This window comes from Mustela putorius, unplaced genomic scaffold (genome assembly GCF_011764305.1).
Source record: "Mustela putorius furo isolate JIRA1106 unplaced genomic scaffold, ASM1176430v1.1 tig00003834_pilon_pilon_pilon, whole genome shotgun sequence".
Taxonomy (NCBI): Eukaryota; Metazoa; Chordata; class Mammalia; order Carnivora; family Mustelidae; genus Mustela; species Mustela putorius.
In genome coordinates this window covers 136369465-136390010 of record NW_025421987.1, presented here as the reverse complement: position 1 = coordinate 136390010, position 20546 = coordinate 136369465, and the positions used below count along the sequence as shown (strand labels likewise).

At 51.2% G+C, this 20546-nt stretch overlaps 1 protein-coding gene across 5 annotated transcripts in view; it reads left to right on the top strand.

Moving 5' to 3' along the window:
• Nucleotides 1-20546, top strand: part of SCN5A (sodium voltage-gated channel alpha subunit 5) — a 94829-nt gene that overhangs the window by 50927 nt on the left and 23356 nt on the right. For 3 of the 5 annotated variants that reach the window (XR_006609302.1, XM_004759336.3, XM_045089145.1), the window contains exons 15-20: nt 6545-6718; nt 7997-8353; nt 12641-13081; nt 14346-14498; nt 17271-17391; nt 18295-18449. Coding sequence is in view for 4 of the 5 variants with exons in the window: in XM_004759336.3 (XP_004759393.1) it covers nt 6545-6718; nt 7997-8353; nt 12641-13081; nt 14346-14498; nt 17271-17391; nt 18295-18449 (1401 nt within the window). In the remaining variant the exon portion in view is untranslated. The remainder of the gene's footprint in view (nt 1-6544; nt 6719-7996; nt 8354-12640; nt 13082-14345; nt 14499-17270; nt 17392-18294; nt 18450-20546) is intronic. The other 2 variants (XM_045089146.1, XM_045089147.1) reach the window with 1 other exon arrangement.

The following is a 20546-nucleotide window of genomic DNA, read 5'->3' as shown; positions in this document are numbered from 1 at the left end:
TCTGGTGGCTTCCCTGGATCACTGAGCTGTGACTGAATTGAAGTTGTATTAAACTTGGGGTTCTATTCCAAGGTCATGTCCTTGGAATATAGCTTTGTTTTATTTCATCTGGATAGCTTTATTGCTATTGTGTAAGGTTTTGATTGTCTTGAAGTTAATATATTCTCCATGGTTTAAATGTTACATGTAAAGAAACAAAACCACAACAATAAGCATGGGAAAATAATCTTGGTAGGGGAAAAAAACCTTTCAAGCATGTCATTAAAGACCACTTCCATAAAAGAGAAGATCAGTAAATTTGAACTTTAGCCCATCATCTGAAGAACAAATGCAACTTCTATTCCTAACATTGTGGGCCAAAAAACCTGAAAAGTCCCCTACTAGGAAGCAACTAAAAATACAGCAAATGTTCTTTGAAATGCATATCAAAGCTCATGAGAAAGTAACAAAAATCCTGTAGTGCCAGAAACAAAGAGGAACTTAAAAACCATAGCAGTAATCATGTGAAACGGTTCTGTAGTTGCCCTGGTGGGAGCCAAGAGCAGGTAATATTGCTGATTTGGGTAATCTGGGGACATGGATTTTAGTGTAACTATAGAGACAAGGCAGGTCTTTAGACAATGTGAGTAAGGGTTGGAACTGAGTAGCCCCATAAGAATATAACCCTATTTTCAGTAGAATGGTTAACCAGAAAAAAACTCCTGACACTGAAATTGGGAAATGATAAAGGAAGCTTGTCATTCTCAGCCAGGGCTGAAGAAGAGGGGAAAAGTAACCTCTGGAAGCTTGTGACTGTGAATTTGGCCTTATATAGATTTGGAGTTCAAATTTATAGCTCAGTGTTTCTGGGACCAGTGCCTAAAAATTTAACAGATAAAATGGATCCTATGATATCTTGGGGTCCCTACAAGAAGTAATCACAAAACTTCTCTGGAAAGACATACTTTTAACCCAGGTCAAGCATATTCTCCAAATTACAAAACACACAAGGAAATAAACCACAATGAGGAAGAGTCAGCAGACAGATGGACATAGATACACACACACACACACACACACACACACACACACGCTTATCTTCTTAAGAACATCACATAATATAACTGTCTAATACAGATTATAAAATAAGAATGTTCATAATAACTAAAGACATAGAAGAAGGAATTAAACATTAAAGAATAATATAGCTTTGGAAAAGAACCAAATCAAATTTCTAAAAATGGAAAATATAGCCACTGAGATTAAAATCTCAATGTATAAATCAAATAGCACATTCATATAGCTAGGGAGAGAATAAAATTAATATAATTTTAGATCTAAGGACGTTTCCCAGAATGTAGAGAGATGAAGAGAGAGAAAATATGAAATCAAGGTTCAGAGACATGGAGTCAGAATGAGGTCAAGCACACAGCTGATTGGGGTTCCAAAGGAAAAGGTAGGACAATGAGGGCAAAAAAGTGTTCAAGAAAAGAATAGGTGAGAACTGATCAAAGAAATGAACCCTTAGATTCAGGAATTACATCACATCCTCACAGGATAAATAAAATATTTAGACACCATGAATGTAAAAAGCAAAGACATCATACAGCAACCAAAACAAGAAAGATAGCTTACTAAGGAACAACAGTTAGATAGATGGCAAACTCTACAGTAGCTTCAACAAAATTCAGAAGACAGTGGAATAATCATTCCGAAGTTCTGGGAGAAAACAGTGGACACCTTAGAATTCTGTATCCATTGTCCTGCCATTTTCGAAAGACACTGATTACTGAGAGTCTACACACACACAAAGTACACAAAAATCTGTATGTCAGAAAGAAGTAAAATGATTGCAGAAACAGGATTTGAGAAGAACCTGAAAGGATTAGTAAGAATGTGGGTAAAGCTAAGCAAGCATTGACTGTAAACACAAGAATAAGAAGAGTGCTGATTGCAGGGTATAAAAAGTAGGAACTAAAACATTGGAACTAAAATGTCCCCCACTTCCTGGGAAGCCACCATCAGCACTGCTCAGTGGCCCTCCCTCCAGGAGTAGCATATAAAATAGGCATGGAGCAGGGATTGGAGGTAAGAGGGGCTGAAGTTCATGTACACTCTGAAATAGTACCTTAGACACTCTTAACTCAAGCCTGATTGTTAAAACTTTTAGAGTATTCTAAGAGGATAGGGATGGGAAGTCTTAATTGCCAAGCCAGAAGAAAGGAAAATGGAGAAATTTTACAACTTAATCTAATAGAAGAAAACAAAGAGGAAAAAAATACAAGATACAATAAAATAAAAACAGAAGTCCAAATATACCAGGAATCATAATAAATAAAGGTAGGGACCACAGACACCAGTTAAATGACAGATTGTTGGTTTGGTAAAGAAATCAAATGAAGTTATATGTTTTTTACAGAAGGTACCTGAGTATATTTTGGGATCCAGAGTCCTAAAAGGGATTAAATAAAAAGAGATGGGGAAAAAAATAGAACAGGCAAATACTTTAAAGAAAATTGATGGAGTTATATTAATATAAAACAAAATAAACTTTAAAGAAAAAGTATTATTAAAGGATAAAGAGATATAAAACATAAAGATGAAAAGAACAACTCACCAGGAACATATCATTCTACCTGAATGCGCTAAATTACATAGCTTCCAAATATATAAAGCAGACAGAAAGATCTATTTAACAAGACCACAATCTTAGTGGGAGACTACCCTTCATAACTCACGGGTCAAGCTTACAAAAGATCACCAAGGATCTAGAGGACTTAGATAACAGAAATGAAAAGCTTGACTTAATGAATGTACAGAGCACAACACCCAGTAGTTAAAGAAATCATACATGGAACGTTTACAAAATGACCACATTTTATGCCTCAAAGCAAGTCGCAGCAAAGATAGGCTATTGTGCAACCTTCAATCTCCAGGCATTGCCCAATTAAAATGTATGTGTCAGAATCTCTAAAAATGCTCATTGACTATGCAATTCCATTTCCAGAAATTTATCCTAAGAAAAGAATTGGGCAAGATGTTTTAAAACAAGTATGTGGAAGGATATTTATTATGGTAATGTTTCTAATAGAGACAAAAGGCTCATCACAGGGAAATACTATGGCACATCTGTGCAGTGGAATATTCCACAACTATTCAGGAAGGAAGGAAGGAAGGAGGGAGGGAAGGAGGGAGGAAGGGCAGAAGGAAGAAAGGAAGGAATGATGGATGGAAGGGAGGAAGGAAGGGAGGGTAGAAGGAAGGAGGGGAAGGAAGGAGAAAAGAGATGCTGTAGATCATTTTTCATTGACATTGAAGGATGTTCCCAGGAATTAAGTTGCGAAAGCAAGTTTACATAAAAGATATTAAAGAAATATGGTCAAGGAGAATTCAAAGTTTCCCAAAAGTACCCCCACTTCCTGGGAAGCTACCATCAGCGCTGCTCAGTGGCCCTCTTGCCCAGAGTCAGGGGAAGTGGGTCCCCACCCTCCAGTCTCTGACTGCCAGATCCCAGTGAGCCTATAAAACATGCAGAGTTGTTTGAAGGCAGCCCCTGCCTGGGCCTGGCACTCTTGGCTTCTCACATCAGTTATAATAAATAATGCCATGGTAACAATAATGGGCCTGTGGTGGGGAGCATCTGCTCTGCATCCATTAGCTCTAACTCTTAGTAACTTCCTATGGAGCTGTCCTTATCCCCATTTTACATATGAGGACACTCAAGGCTCTGGGAGATGAGGAAACTGGCCTGAGATCACACAGCAGCAGACCCAGCTTTGGAAACTGAGTCTGGCCGCCATTCTCTACATGTCTTTAAACCAACAGGCTTTGATCACATGGCCTTAGAAAGCCTGGGCTGGTCCTTTGGAAGGAGGAGTCTGGCACCAAAATTTATGCCCTTATAAATCAGTGGTTCTCAAGCTTAGCTGCATACTAGCATCACCTAGGAAATTAAGAACAAAAAACACTTAACTCCTGGGCTGTCCTCCAGTCCAATTTAACTAGAATTTCTGGGAGTGGGACCCAAGCATCTGTATTTTTAAAGCTCCCTAGGTGATTCCAAAGTGCCCCACATTTGAGAACCAGTGGCCTTTCTCAAACTTAGAATCTGGGTATCTAGTCAGAATACAGGTTCTGCTCGAGCAGGGTCAGGGGTCTTCAAGATTCAAGCATCCAGGTGATGTTGTTGGTTCCTTATCACTTCCCCCAAGAGGCATTCCCCAAGAGCTTCTGCTATCTTGCTCTTCTGACTTCCAATGCCAACTAATATGTGCTCTCTTACTGCCAAGACAGATTTGCACTTGGGCAAAGGGAGGCGGGATCTCTCCTGAGTACTCACACTCATTCCTGTCCCTGAAATGAATGTGAGCACTCTTGGGTCTGGTGAACTGGCCTTAAGAACACACCCACCCTGGGGTCCTCAGAAAGGATAAGGGAGACCAGAGGGCCGGCAGGGGTGAGGGGAAGGGGCTTCGCAGGCCCCACCCTTAGGGATTCTCAGGGAGACCCAGGGCAGGGAGTGTGGCTGACAGGACACAGGGCATGCAGGAGCTGAAGGTCGGAGGCCCAGCTATTTGTATGTTTATATTCAACAAATATTGGGTGGTTGCCTACTGGCTGGGCACCATTCTTGTAACGTAAGACAGAAAAGGTCCCTCCTGTGGAGCTTACAGTCTAGCCAAATCTGTAGCTACATATACAGTTTGTTACATGGTAGAAAGTGAGGGAAAGAAAAATAAAGCAGAGAAGAGGGAGGAGGAGTTTGGTGGGAGGGGGCCATGATTTTAAGCATCAGGAAGCCTCATCCATTAGGTGGCTTTTAAGCCCAAACTTGAAGGGAGTGAGCCCTGTGAATGGGGAGAGCAGAGGTGGTGCAAGGGAAAGGGAGCAGCAGGTACAAAGGCCCTGAGGAAGGAACAGTGAGGAGACAGGCTGGAAGAGCAGTAGGAGATGGAGTCAGAGGGATGGAAAAATTATGGGTATAGAACCCCGAGACAGGCTGGGGTGCTGAGGAAATGGGAGAAGAACCCCAGCCTCCCCACACAGGAGGGAGCCCAGGCATTGAAGCTGAGGCCAAGAGATGTCACAGGCCCTCCTTTCCGTAAGACCCCAGCTGGTGGGAGAACAGTTCTCTCTGGGTACAAGCCCTGAGCGGATCCCTGAATTCACGAGGGCTGGCTGACCGGTGATGCCGTGGTAGCCCCCCGCCAGCCGTCCTGGTGCCCTGCCCCAAGGCCCATAGCAATCCCTGCCCCCTAGCCCACCGCCACAGGGCCTTATATGAGCAGAGGAGGAAAGGGCTAATGCAGGCATCCCTGCATTGCCTAGGAATTACCTTTGCCTCCCTTCAGCACAGAGCCCCGGACAGGGGTTGCCGAGGCCTGGGTGATCACCCCTGTTTGCCGACCCCAACAAGCTACTCAGTCTCGCTATCTCTGACCTCTCCTCCCTCACAGGCCTGGTGCTATCTCTAGGGATGGTCTGGCCCTCCGACCTCAGCCCTCACCCACAGAAGACCTCAATGACTCCTCCCCACCCTCACAACAACCCCCTGAGATCCAAGAAGGCCTCGGAAGCAGGTCCAACTTCCTGCCAGCCACACCCTCCTAGGGCGTCCCCTCCTCCAGAAACCATGGGCCCCTCCAGGCTATTGGCCCACTGAGGAGCGGTTGGAAATGGTCACAGCTGCATGACCCACCACATGATGGGCTTCTTGACCACAGGACTCTGCTGGCCCAGGCTGAGGAGCTCCAAACTGTGTCTAACAAATGGAGGGAAACCCAGCCTTTGTCTACCTTAGGAATATTTCCAGAAGGAAAGAGGGGGTTGCTCTAAATCTTGAAGGACAACCCTAAGTTCATTTCCTGGTTCTCAGATGTACCGGCTACGTGACTTCAGGCAAATTATTAACCTCTCAGTGTCTCAGTTTCCTTCCCTGTAGAATGGGGATGATGATACTTTCTTTGTGGGTTGTTGGGCATATGCACTGCATTCTAGCCCAGGACTGGCATGTGGTCATGCCCTCAAGAAGAGTGGGTGATTGTTATTACAGAGATAATAAAGCAGATAATAAACCACCCCAGTGTGTGGACAAGATGGAGCAGGAAGAGCATGGGCAGAGGCCCTGAGACACGGAAGCCGTGAGTGTTCGTGGGAATGCGTGTATTTGGCACATGAGGAGTAAGAGTGCTTCCTGTGGAGACAGGGACTGGAGGGTGTCAGGCTGGGTTGTGATACCCCCCACCTCAGCCTCCCCTGCCCCCAGGGGCTTCCTAGAGCTATCATTCTCTTCAGGGCCTGAGATGGGCCTGGCTGTTTCTGAGGACCATGCTGGCAGATCATGGGTGGCGAGCTGAAGAGGGAGTGGGGACATCAGGCTGCATATGTCCCCGGGGGCCTGGTCCATGGCTGAGCAAGCACCCACTGGGAGCCAGGTGCAGTCAGAGCTGGCAGCCCAGGAGGGGGTTCCTGCAGGAGCAAGAGTCAAAAAGCGGGGCACCCCTCCTGGCCCGATGGTCTTTCCAGCCCAAACACTGGGAACCCCGGTCTCTCTGTTCCACCCCAGGTCTTCACGGGGATCTTCACCGCAGAGATGACCTTCAAGATCATCGCTCTGGACCCCTACTACTACTTCCAGCAGGGCTGGAACATCTTTGACAGCATCATTGTCATCCTGAGCCTCATGGAGCTGGGCCTGTCCCGCATGGGCAACCTGTCAGTGCTGCGTTCCTTCCGCCTGGTACCTAGCTGGGCCCTCTGCAGGAGGGAGGGGAGGGGGCCTAGGGCACTGAGGCAACGCCCTCTGAGGTCACCACTCAGTCACCCCTACTGTGATCCATCATGCCTTCTCCCAACAGCTATTTGCTGGGTACCCCAATGCTGGTGATGCGGGTGGTTGGGGGAGGGCAAGAAAGGAGATATCCTTCTGGGAAGCTATGGGGATGGCCATCCTGATGACTTGCAAAGCCCTTTATGGCTCACCATGCCCCCTTTAGCCCTCGTAGTATCCCAGGAGAGGAACTAGTATTACTACATACCCATTCCACAGATGAGGAGACTAAACGCCAGGTGAAATGAATTTCCCAAAAGCCACATGGCAAATAACAGGTGGAGCCAGGCCTGCCAATAGCTCTCCTGGGGTTCTGCCTGCTGGTTTCAGAGTCAGCACTTTGGAAACTCTAACGTGCCCGCAAATCATCTGGTGATCTTGTTAAACTGCAGTGCCTAATTTAGTAGGTCTCGAGTGAGGCCAAAGCTGCTGGTCTTTGGACCACTCTTGGAATGCAGAAAGCCTGAGAGGTCCACACATGGGGCTGGAGGTAGGTCAGGGAAGGCTTCCTGGAGGAAGTCTGGGCAGTGTTGTTAGGTTCACTGGAGGCTTGGAAGGCAGGATGGTAGAGGCAGTAGAGAAAGCCCAAGCTATAGGTTCTAACCCTGACTCCACTGCCATGAACTAATGGACTCAGATAAGTTACTCCACCAGAAGGGCTGGCTTCTTCATCTGCCAAAGGAGGCAATAACAGTGCCTACCCCATGTGGTTGTCGGAAGCTCTGAATGACGTGAGTATCCTAAGCACAGGCCTGGCACAGCAGGTATTCAATAAATGCTAAGCATCTGGCCCCCTTTTCTGTGATAACTGAGCAGAGAGAAGGTTGGAGGGAATGGGGCAAGTCAGAGATGGATTGACCTGATGAAGATGAGTCTGGAAGAAGAAGAACACTCCATGCTGGAGAAGTCTATGGGAAGTTCCTGGCAGTGAGCCTGGGGTGGGTAGGAAGCTGGTATGGGGATGAAGAGCAAGGCTGAGTTGGGGAAATGAAGCTGGAGATGTTGACCTGACTCAGAGCTGAGCCCAGCGGAGCTGCCCTCAGGCTGTAGAGAGAAAGAGCAGTGTGTGCTTCTGGAGAAACACGTGTCCAAGGGCCCCCTGGGGTTTCAGGTAGGAGCTAGCAGGGGGTGAGGGTATCCATGGGCGGCGGGAACTAGAGCCCCTCACAAGGACACCTCCCTCCCCAGCTACGGGTCTTCAAGCTTGCCAAATCATGGCCCACCCTGAACACCCTCATCAAGATCATCGGAAACTCGGTGGGGGCACTGGGGAACCTGACGCTGGTGCTGGCCATCATCGTGTTCATCTTCGCTGTGGTGGGCATGCAGCTCTTTGGCAAAAACTACTCTGAGAAGAGGTACCGCATCAGTGACTCAGGCCTGCTGCCCCGCTGGCACATGATGGACTTCTTCCACGCCTTTCTCATCATCTTCCGCATCCTCTGTGGGGAGTGGATCGAGACCATGTGGGACTGCATGGAGGTGTCTGGGCAGTCACTGTGCCTGCTCGTCTTCTTGCTTGTTATGGTCATTGGCAACCTCGTGGTAAGTTGGCCAGTGGCCCCATATACACCAGCCCACCGGTCATCCCTCTGCCCATTCCCTTAACTTCCTTCCATCCACCCACTCATTCACTCAGTGAGCTATCGAACTGTCCATTTATCCATCAATCTCATCATCCATCCCTTTACCCATCTGTCCACCTATTCATCATCGATCCTTCCGTCTATCTACTCATCCATTCATTCGTCCACCCACTTATGCACCCATTTACTCATCCATCTGTGCACTTATCACCATTCCATCATCCACTGATTCTTCCATCTCTCTACTCATCCATGCATCTTCCTATCCAGCCATCGATCTACTCATCAGTCACCCACCTGCCAATTCACCCATCCTTCTGTCCACCTCTCCATCAATCTGTCTACTCAGTTACCAGTCCTCCTCTTTATTCACTCACTCACCCAGCCATCCAATCATTAACTCCCCACTTACTCATTCTCATATCCATCTGCCCATTCATTCACCCATCATCTATCTGCCCATCAACCACCCATCCGTCAGCCGCTCTTCATTCATAAACACACACACACACACACACACACACACACACACACACACATACACCCTACCTATTCATCCACCCATTCACTCATCCACCCCACCATCTATCCATTCATTCATCACCCATATTTTTATTCTCTTATCTTTCCCTCCACTCACTAATCCAGCCCCACATCCATCCGTCAACCCACAGTCCATTCACTCATTCACCAGTCTTCTTCATCTACCTATTCATCCAACCAGCTCTCTACTCACTCACTCATTGACCTATCCATCCATTTCCATCACTCCTCATTTACTCCTTCATTCATTCACCCACCTAGGTACCTGTTTTTTCATTATATACTCATTTAATATCCATTAACTTACTTATTTACTCATCTGCCAACTACTTCATTAGTCACTTGCTGTTCAATGATTTATCACACAGGTTTTCAGTTCAGCTTAACAAACACTTCCTGTGCCCCTGTTGCATGCAAAATATTATGGCAGGAACTGCTGGGAATACAGAATTGAATGTGGCCCTGCCGTGGCTTACCAACTGGAGAGTGGGGAGATGGAGAGCTCAAACAGGCCTGAAATAACTCTTAAGCTGGTCAGAATGATCAGAAGCATTAAGGAGTATCCCTTGGGTGCTGATCCCCACCATAGGGGAAATCAAGGAAGGCTTCCTACACGAAGGTTTGGGGTAGATGTGATTGGTGATACTAGAGTGGGAAGGAACAAAGGGAGCAAAGCACAGGTGCAGTAGATGTTGGTCCAGATAAGGCAGGATCCATGGGAACTTGTATGTCACCCTGGGTAGTCGTGGGGGAGTCCGAGCTACCCTGTCACAAGGGACCCAGCCTTGCTTCCCTGGCCATCTGTGCATCCTAGGACAGGTGCCTCTTGCCTTGTACCTTACAATGTGGGGAATTCTGCAGTTGAGAGAGATCAAAAACCCCAATGTCAGAGAAGGAGCTTTGGAAAGCTCCTTCTTTGGAAAGCTTCAGGTGGAGGCAAGTGAGTGATTCAGGAAGAAGTCAGTGTCCACTGTGGATGTGGAGCTACTTGTCTGGGTACACAGGTGGTCCACACATGCTCAGACCTCACATCTGCTTGATTTGACTCTTGCCAGTGTGGACAGCATAGACTCCCATCACCTCATAGAGGCCTCAAGTACCAGGGGCTGCAGTTTCCAGACAGATCCCTTCCCCAAACCTCCCTGGTTCTCCTCCAGATGTGCCCTAACCATGCAAGGGTGGGCCCAGGCCAAGTTGGTGGTCAGGCTGTCTCTAGCCCCACTTGTTGGGGCCCAGAGAGGTGGCAGGGCATCGGTGCACACTGCCAACAGAATCCAGCTCTTGGGCTGCACCCTCTTCCTCATCTTCAACTGGCTGCCCCTTGGGCTGGAGCCTCATTCAGCCCTGGCCCTGCTCCAGGGGCCAAGACTATGTATTCTAAGGAAGCTTATGAGTATGCCAGGCTCTCAGACCGGGGCCAGGCCCGCTGCCCTCATGCACACAGCCCTGCCATTTCCTAGCGGATCTGCCTGGGGATGAGAAGATTAGAGGCTGCTGGAGGAGGGAAGCTAACACAGCCCATGCTGCCCCCTCCCTGGTCACCTCAGGAATTGGGCTGCTGTTGGGCGTGGGTGGAAGCAAGATTGCCATTGAAATGGGAAGTCATGATCAGGCAAAGGCTGGGGAGCAGCAGCCCGATTGAAGGGGAAAGCACTGGAAGAAGCCAAACCTGGGCACCAGGCCACAAGGGAGGAGCTGGTGTTCTTGTGGGGGCGGACAGGGCTGCCCCCACACCACTCCCCTCCACCTTATCCCCTAGCCTGGGCTCCAGATACCTGGACGTGAGGCATAGGTGAGGGCGGAGGAAGCAAGGTGGGCAACTGGGAGCCGAAGCAGGCCAGGCCCAGGCCAGCGTGGCCGAGGCTGGGGACTCAGCCAGAGGTCAGTGTAGACAGCAACCCTGAATCATGTCACGTGCCCTGCCAACCAAAGATGACATTTTGACTTTTGACAGGTGTCAAAAGTGATCCTCTCCCCATACAGAATGCCAGATCCTGCCTCTTCCCCTTGCCATTCTGTCCTCCTGAATGTATATTGCTTCTTAAACCAAAGGCATGTTTCTGACTCCTGGAGCTCCAACCTTACCACTGCTTTCCTCAGAATTCTCATCCCTAGCTCTTTGAGAGGCAGGAGGTGTGTCTTCGGGGCTCCTGAGGAGCCAAAGAGGGGCCCATAGTGGGTTTCCAGTGAGAACCGCACACCTACTCTCACATACCTCCCTGCCATAGGGGTCCCCCTTCAAGGGAACTCTCTGCGGGGGCTGGCTGGGTGAAGGAGGCGCCAAGCCCAAGGTGGGGAGGGAGTGTCTCTGGCCTGTCAGCTCCAGAGCCCATCTGACCCATGTGAAGGAACAAGCCTACTGTCATTTTCATTTACCCTCCACGAGGCTGGGAAGTGGACCCACGGCCACCCTCTTGTCACTCCATGAAAGTGCTCTTTCTTTTTTTTTTTTAATTTTTTTTAAAGATTTTATTTATTTATTTGACAGACAGAGATCACAAGTAGGCAGAGAGGCAGGCAGAGAGAGAGGAGGAGGCAGGCTCCCTGCTGAGCAGAGAGCCTGATGCAGGGCTAGATCCCAGGACCCTGGGATCATGACCTGAGCCGAAGGCAGAGGCTTTAACCCACTGAGCCACCCAGGCGCCCGAAAGTGCTCTTTCTTAACAAAAGCTAAAGCCTTGCCCTTCCAAGATGGTTTAACAATAGCAGTAGTCCAGAATTCTGCAGAGAGAGATGAATTTTGCACACCTCGCTTAAAGAGTCTCAGATCCCTAGCTCCTGATAAATAGCTTAAGTACTGCCCTTCTGGCACTTGGCAACCCCAGCCCCTCCCCTGACTCCTGGCAGCTCCGACACAGGTCCCTGCACCTCCTCCCCAGTTGTCTGGTCCTGTACCCAGCGCCCATCCCAGCATCCCTCACTGCCTAGACAGCCACCTCTCCATGTTCTGACCCCGCAATTAGTCCCAGAGGCCCGAGGATTGCCCTTGCCCCTTCTCTGCTCCATCCCTCACGTCCCTCACCTGGAAAGCAGAGTCAGACCTGGGGACACATGTAGAAGATGCTAGATTTTCAAATGTTGAGACAGCTCAGAGGCCCATCACAATCCCTTCTTTCACCAATAGACATAGAGGCACCTTCCCAGGAAAGTCCTCAAGAGCTCTGCATTGCTTCTGGGTGGGATTCTGCCTTGTCCCTGGTGATCTCAGTTTGGAGCCCACTTCCCAGGGAGAAATTCCATGCTCATTCTAACCCCGCTGTCTGCCATTACTCCCAGGCAGCAAGACCCCATCTGCAGGCTTCATCCCTGGATGAACCCATGCTTCTCCCTTAGACCCCGGGCCAAGACCCGAGATCTGGGGCCGAATGCCCTCAACCCAGACTGCATTTGAGCAATTGGGAAAAGGGATGAGAATTGGTCTTTCATTTTATAGCCAAATTCACTATATTCAAGAGAACTGTGGGGTTAGGATGAGGGCCAGAGCTGCTGGCCATCAGCAATCCTTAAGGTCCCTGGGCCTCAATTTCCCCATAATGGCCCCAAGGCTAGCTGCCCCTATGGTGCCTGCCTTGACAGGTGTCAAAAGTGATCCTCTCCCCATACAGAATGCCAGATCCTGCCTCTTCCCCTTGCCATTCTGTCCTCCTGAATGTATATTGCTTCTTAAACCAAAGGCATGTTTCTGACTCCCTGGCCTCCACAGGTCCTGAACCTCTTCCTGGCTCTGCTGCTCAGCTCCTTCAGTGCAGACAACCTCACAGCCCCTGACGATGACGGGGAAATGAACAACCTCCAGTTAGCCCTGGCACGTATCCAGCGAGGCCTGCGCTTCCTCAAGCGGACCACCTGGGACTTCTGCTGCGGGATCCTCCAGCGGCGTCCCCAGAAGCCTGCAGCCCTCGCCAGCCACGGCCAGCTGCCCAGCTGCATGGCCACCTCCAGCACCCCACCACCCCCGGAGTCAGAGAAGGCGCCTCCGGCCCGCAAGGAGACGCGGTTTGAGGAAGACGAGCGGCCGAGCCAGGGACCCCCCGGGGATGCAGAACCTGTGTGTGTGCCCATTGCTGTGGCTGAGTCAGACACGGATGACCAAGAGGACGATGAGGAGAACAGCCTGGGCACGGAGGAGGAGTCCACTAAGCAGGTGACTGCCCCACCCCCCGCACATATGCAGCACCTACCTGTACAGGGCCCGGGTCTGTGCTTGCCAGGGCTCCCAGCAGCCTTGCTTCACGCAGCTGACCCTGCCACCCTCAAGAGGCAGCGTCACAGTGGGGTGCTGAGGCCAGCTGTCAGCCCTCTCTTCCCAACCCAGCCCTGAGGGGACCTTGGAAGGGGCTATTGTCCATTGTTTGCCTGATACTAGCCAGGAGCAGCGAACTGTACAGAAAGGGGAACTGAGGCATGGCAAGAGAGAGACTTGCTAGGAGTGCCTCGCACACCTACGACAGAGTCAGCACTCCTGCCCACCCCTTTTCCCCCAACCATCGTCCCCCTCCAGTACTAATATGGCGGAATGTCTTAGGGAGGGAGGAGTGCAGTCTCCTGACCTCCTGACTGCCCTTTCCCCTCCTCCCAGGCCCAGGACTAACTTGGAGATTTAAAAATAAGCATCCCTAAGATGGCAGGTGTCAGAGACAGCACTATCTTATCTCCCAACCTGTTATTTTTAACACTTAGGACCAGAGTCTGGACAAAAGAGACAGTGCCCCCAATCCCCTCAGTTCTCCCGTGGCCTGAGCCAAGCACAGATGGCTTCTTCTTAGGTCTTTAGGTAAAGCAGTGAGTGGTTCTCTGTCTGACTGGGCCCGTCCTCACTGCTTGCTGTGGGCCTGCGCCGGTTGGGTCTGCTGTGAAGGGACACTGCTCCCCACGTGGGGAGTTGCTTCCACATCGTTCTGCCTCCCAGTGGTCCCAGAGGCCAGCTTCTACCCCTTCGGTCAGGCTGTGGGACAGGGACAGTGTAAGCTGGGGAAGGGCAGTGCTAGCAGTTCCCAGACCACGGCTACCAGTTATCTCCAGGATGCTCTCTTTCCTGCTCCTCTCCTTCTCTTGAGGCTGTTGGCTCTGGCTCCCCGGGGCCAGTGTGCGTGCATGTGTGTGTGTGCGTGCACACGTGTGTGGAAGGTGCCATGCAGAGTGCCGTGGGAACTCATGGGGGAGGTCTGTATGTCCCTCCTAAGTGGAGTTGCCAGCATTTGGGAACTGGGCAGTGCACCCCAGCCACACCCTTCCGGGGAGTGGGAGGAGGGGAGACTTAGGCCAGACTGACCAGGATCCTCCCAGAGGGAGAGACCTTCGGTGACCTGAGGCCCCATGAAGAGGGCAGGAGGCAGTGCTCCAGTTGCTTATGTGGGGCCCTGGGACACTCGGCCAGGGAGCTCATGGGCTGGGGGTCTCTTCGGCAGGAATCCCAGCCTGTTTCCGGCAGCCCAGAGGCCCTCCCAGAGCCCAGGGCCTGGAGCCAGGTGTCAGAGACCCCCTCCTCCGAGGCCAGTGTGGCTCAGGCAGACTGGCGGCAGCGGCGGAAAGTGGAGTCCCCGGCCCCAGGGTGCAGTGAGGTAACACACACCTTTGTCCCTGAAGCCAGCGGGGTGCCGCACTTGGATCGGAGCCAGTCTGAGGGGTTCTCGCACACACCTGCATTTCCTGGTGGGAGCCATAGCCACGGTCATAGGCAGTGTGGGAGACCTGTCCGCAGAGGGGGGCACGGGCAGCCCTGCCCTGACAGGGGAGGGGTGGCATGGGGCCCAGAGCTTCTGGAAGGTTCTGGAAGCTGCCAGCCTCCGTGTGCTCCGTGTGCTAACCCTACCCCCCCGTGTGCTCATCCCTCCTCACTCAGTTCCCATGCTTTGGTCCTCTTTGGCAAATGTTTGTCCTGTGAATTACCCCATTCCAGGGGACTTTGGGGGCCCCTGAGAACAAGTTCTTGAAGCATTGGCCACCAGCAGCTTCTCTCCTGGACTAAGGCCGAGGCCGCAAACGGGAGGCCTAATCTAGGGTTTTGTTCTGGCTACAGAAGGATTTTAATTTGAATATGCTACGAACATTTAAAACTTGGTAGCTTTTATGTAAAAAAACAAAAAACAAGAAAACAAACAAAAATTCTGCATTGAAATGCAGAAAAAAAGTAGGAAAAATGAAAAAAAAATTGGAAGAAGAACCACCCCGCCGGAGACAAGTGATGACCACCTCCATGACACTGACTAGAACTCCCTGGTTTGCCACATACCCACATGCTTAACTTCATTCCACAACTTGCAAGCATTCCACGCCTGTAAGCATTTGAGTCTGCAGCCCCTGAGCTAAAGGACTGCGGCGTTGGTCATGCTCCCTGACCCCACACAGCCACCCCCCGTGCATGCCAAGCATGGTGGAAGGTAGAGGGCAGGTGTTCAGAGGCAGAGCAGCTTGACCCTAACCCTTGGTCCAGCAACTGTGACTTGCTTCAACGGAATGTTGTACCTTTTGTGCAATGGGTTTATAGGAGACTTTGTGATCATGATCAGCTCTGGAGCACGAGCACCTGCTGGAATCTTCATCCTGACAATACAGGTCACTCTTCTGCCCTGGAGGTTCTGACACAGAGGCATGTGGGAGCAGGAAGATGCAGGAGGGGTCCAAAGTCATGGAGAGGGAGGGTTTTCATACTGGAATGATGACACTTCTTCGTCTCCTCAAATCAGTTCATGGTAGGACCCATCAAAGGAAGAGAGAGGTGGGCTGGGTGTTCCTGGACAAGGACCCCTCATCCCACCTGCAGCGGGTTCCTGAGAACCTATCTCCCAGCCAATGCCCCCTGGTACTTTGTGCAGCTCCAGCGTCTGAAAAACAAAGTAGTGCGGAGATCTCCTCTGGCTTGTGCCTTTCCCAGTTCAACTGCGCAACGAAGTGGGGGGCAGAAGGATGAGCCCTCAAAGCCACGGGGACCCCAGAAGGGCCAAGGCTCCACCCTGCACCCAGAAGCCCTCTTGACTTTCCCATCAGCATCCAACCCTTCCCCATCACAAACGCCAAAACTGAAGAGGACTTTGAGAAAGCAGCAGAGGGAGTCACGGAAAGAAGGGAAAAGAAGACGGCTTTAGGAGCAGAGGCAGGCCAAGGACTCCAGCCAGCTCATCTCCAAGTGGAGCATAAGGCTGAGCTACCCAGGCATGCCCACTTGGCTGGCACCATAGACAGGATCCAAGGCCACCAAAGGCTTCCCTTCCCTCTCAGAAGCCTCTTGCCCCTGCCACGCCTTCTGTAGGGTAGGCTCCTAGGAGCAGAGCCTGAGACGGGCGTCCTGGGCCCCCAGAGGGAGTGCCCCCAGATAAGCTGATAGGGAAGAGCGAGAAGAAGGATGAAACCAATGAAAAAGCTCCGAAAGGCTCGGTCCTGGATCCAGGCCTCAGCCTGGTCCAGTGGGGAGTCCTGGGGCACACACTGCACATGGCATTGTCCCACTACCCCCTCCCCAGGCAAGGGGCTGGCCTCATGTCTTCCGACATCTGTGCAACAGTGGGTGTCAGCCACCTATGGCTTGGGTTGAAACCCACAAGCTATTACGGGGCATGGCCACTCCCTGGCTATAGACCGTGTTCGGAAGAAGGGGCCAGCTCCACATCAGTGTTCATGGTGCAGTGGACCTACCAGAGGGAACTGGGCCGAGCACTGGCAGTGACCACTACTGCCTCCCCCAGTGACCGCATCCACATGGGACCGACGGACACTTGCAACGCCGCATGCCCACGGTTCTCTGTAATCAGATTATTCAAGGGCTGGCTGGCAGAGCCCTGTGTGGCCAGGCAGGGCAGTCTCCAGGCCCTTCTTGCTTTGACTCCGGGCTCTGCTCATCACCCCAGCACTCATGAACTGGCAAGAAGTGTCGGTTGGGTGGCTGGCCCGTGCTCTCTGTGTCTGACCCCATACCGGTGTGTGCCTTTGGCCTGGTTCGGACTCTGTTCTGGGTGTGGGGGGCATGCCTGTTTCCACTGCGTGTGCCAAGCTGCCACTGTGTGTCCTTGTCCGAGTGTGTGCCCGTGTTGCCACCCATGTCTGTCTCTTCCCAGCTGGACACATTCCCCAACCCCAGTGCTTTCCAGTACCCCCTGCACCTGACCCTAGACCCCAGCAGACCAGAGCCACAGACTCAGGAGCCTCTGAAGTCCAACCTCAGTTCAACCTGGGGCAGGTTACCACCCACCCACCCTGGGCTCAGATTTCCAGGTTATGCAGTGGGAAGAAGTCTGGGCACCTCCCCTCAGGGAGCCCCTGGCTGCCCCAGACTCGGGGCTCAAGGCTGGAGCTTCTACGTGACCCTCATTCACCCCATCCCACACCCCTGCCCACAGACTCACGAGGACAGCTACTCAGAGGGAAGCACAGCAGACATGACCAACACTGCTGACCTCCTGGAGCAGATCCCTGACCTGGGTGAGGATGTCAAGGATCCGGAAGACTGTTTCACTGAAGGTACTGCCCTGAGTGGCCCTTTGCCAGAGCCTCAGCCCCACCGGGGCAGGGGGGGCGGTGTGTGGGCAGAACAGCTAGCAGCTCCTTGGGGCCCAGGGCCATGTTGCACCTCACCCTGACCCCAATGCTTGCTCTCCCTCCACATTCCTCATGACCTGGGGGGCCCCCTCCTTCTACCCAGGACCTGATGACACCCTTGCCCGTGGACTGCTGGGCTGGGCAGCTGTGGGTCAGCCGCACGGAAGACCCATGACTGCATTGGTAGAATGACAACACGAGTGTGGACCCCCAGCAGCAGGGGCTCCATCCTCTTCCCCATGCCTCTAGCACACGGTGCCTGGCTCATTGCAGGCCTTCTGTAAATACTCACCGGTGGTGACATGTGCCCGTCATCAGCATCTGTGGCTTTTATGAATTGGTGGTGAATATTCAGAAGGCAACTGGGGATAAAATGAGAGTTTCCCCTCCACATGGCATGTCCTTTGGGGCTATCAATGAGGGCTTTGCCCTTGCCATGGCTCAAAAACTGCAAACGTGGAAAAGACCCAGGGACCCGAGTACTCCAGGAGTTCTGGAATATCCCCCCAGGGGGAGAATTTCCCAGGTGAGCAGAGGAGAAACTGGTGCTCAGCCCAGCCCAGCCTTCCCTCTGCTCAGATCTGCCAGGCCCTTTACCCACTCACTGGATGCCTAGTCCATCCGGCCTTTCCACAGAGCTCTTGCTGAGCATGGGCCCCTGAGGACAGCACTGCAGTGCTCCCTGCTGTCCCATCACGCCTGCCTATCACGTCACCCTGTTCACTACTCCACGTGATAACCTCGTTCTCTCAGTCACCCCTTCCGAGGGGTGGGCATCTGCAGGCCCCGGATTGGGCCTGACCCTTCCTTCCCTCCCCTCCACAGGCTGCGTCAGGCGCTGTCCTTGCTGCACCGTGGACACCATGCAGGGCCCCGGGAAGGTCTGGTGGCGACTGCGCAAGACCTGCTACCGCATCGTGGAGCACAGCTGGTTTGAGACGTTCATCATCTTCATGATCCTGCTCAGCAGCGGAGCCCTGGTACCCTCCTGGGGCTGCAGGGTTGTGCAGAGAGGGATGGTGGAGCGGGGAGGGCAGGAAGGGTAGTCTGCCACTGGGAGCTAGGCCAGAAACTGGGGCAGAGCCTCTGCTGTAGATGGGCTTCCCCCGGCCCCTGGCACAGGAGTCAGCTCACAAATTCCCATCGCCACAGCAGGAACGGAAGTCAGAGCCAGAAGGGCTCACGGAGGTCATCTGGCCAGAACCCTGGGTCCTGCCAGAGGGGAATGATTGGCCCCATTTCACAGCTGGCATAGGTCATAGGTCACAGGTCACCAGCCTCCCTCCGCCAAGTGCTGGGGACACACCCACCTGCACCTTGCACCGTTAGGCCATTTCAGTGCAGTTAACGATGCTGCCTGAGATTCCACTGGTAGCTCCCTTCATTCCAGCTGTTCCAGGGTTAGAGGCAGGGCTGTGTAGTTCACACATTGTCACATTTGATCCCAACAACAACCCTTTGCAGAAACATTACATAACCTGCCTAAGGTCCCACCACTTGCAAGCAGCGGATGTGGCAGTCAGATTCAGGAGTCCTTTGTCTTGACCTTCCACTTGTTCAATAGGTCTCTTCTAAGTTTTCCTTCTATCTAGTCCTTTGAGCCGTGGGGAGCAACAACAGGAGGAAGAGACACCAGCCCCGGCCTCACTGGCTGAGAGTCTAGCTGGGGAAACCAGATTCAGTAGGTTTGAGGTAGTCAGAGATCAGCTCGTGAGAAAACATTGAAAAAGAATAAATGACTGGGAGGTCAGGGGAACTGGAGCAATCAGGAAGACTTTCTGGAGATAGCAGGTGAAGCTGGGCTATGCAGGACAAGGAGGTTTGCTGAGACCAAGAGTAGCAGGGAGGCCCTCCTGGAATGCCCTATGTGGTTCCCAAGCACCCTATTCTGATCTCTCAGAGTCCATTTAGGAGGAGATGGGATGGCACTGGAGAGGGTTCTAGAAGATGCTGGTGAACGGGGAGATGGGTAGTCAAGAAGACAGAGGAGATAATCACTTTCCTGACCCAGGGGAGCAAGCACTTGATATCGTTGGGGAGGTGAGAACCCCATGTTTGAGCAATTGACAGGAAATGCTTTGAACCCCAGAGCAAGAGCGAAGGGCACTTTGACCCAAGGCTATGTGCCTCCACTCTGTGCCACCTCCTGAGCTTAGGTCATGGGGAAGTGCCATGGCAGTCACCCCTGTATCTCTGGGCCTCTCGTCCCATCCTGTACTCCCCTCCCCTGTTCCAGAGTGGGCCTAGAGACCTGACTTACAGGCCGCATGTTTTACCATTGGCAGCTAGAGCCAAATCTCTGTAGGCTTCAGAGAAGGATGATTTGACAATATGTTAACGAGTTTTGTTTTTAAACAGCCACAAACAAGGGCAGCCAGAGCCATGTAGTCTGGGCTGTGGAGGAAAAACTCAGCCTGGCATAAGTGAGGAGGAGTTTTGGCAAGCAAATGGTGAATCTAATCAGGGTAGACAGCCAAGCACGGCTTTAAAAAAAAACACGTCGATGATATATTGAGAAAAAGAAGTCTGAGTGTGTTATTTAAAGTTATAAACTCGGTTAACAGAAAGCAAACTATATATCCCTTCCAAATTGTTGAAGGGAATTTTCTTTTAAAGAAAACAGAGCTCTTACAGCAGAAGATAGGAGAAAAAAGAAGGAACAAGGCGACATTAAACCAGGAAACAAAAAATATGGTGGCAGAGGGAAAAGCAAATACGTTTTAATAATAATGATAACTGGATAAAATTCATCTTTTAAAAAAGGAAAGGAATCTGAATGGATTTAAAAAACAAAAACAAAGACTTCACCTATGTACTCTTAAATGACAAACCAAAACACTGTCACTCAGAAATAGTAAAAGTAGAATAATAAGATTTATCAGGCAAATGCAATCATGACAAAAATCAGAGTGTTTGTGTCTGTTAATACTAAGCAAGGTTGAATTCAATGTAAAAAATGTGAGATAAAACAAAGCAGGTCACAGCTATAACAAAAATAAAACTACTGGGGCACCTACGTCGCTCAGCAGAGGAGTCTGCTTCTCCCTCTCCTTCTCCCTCTGTGCTCTTGCTCACTC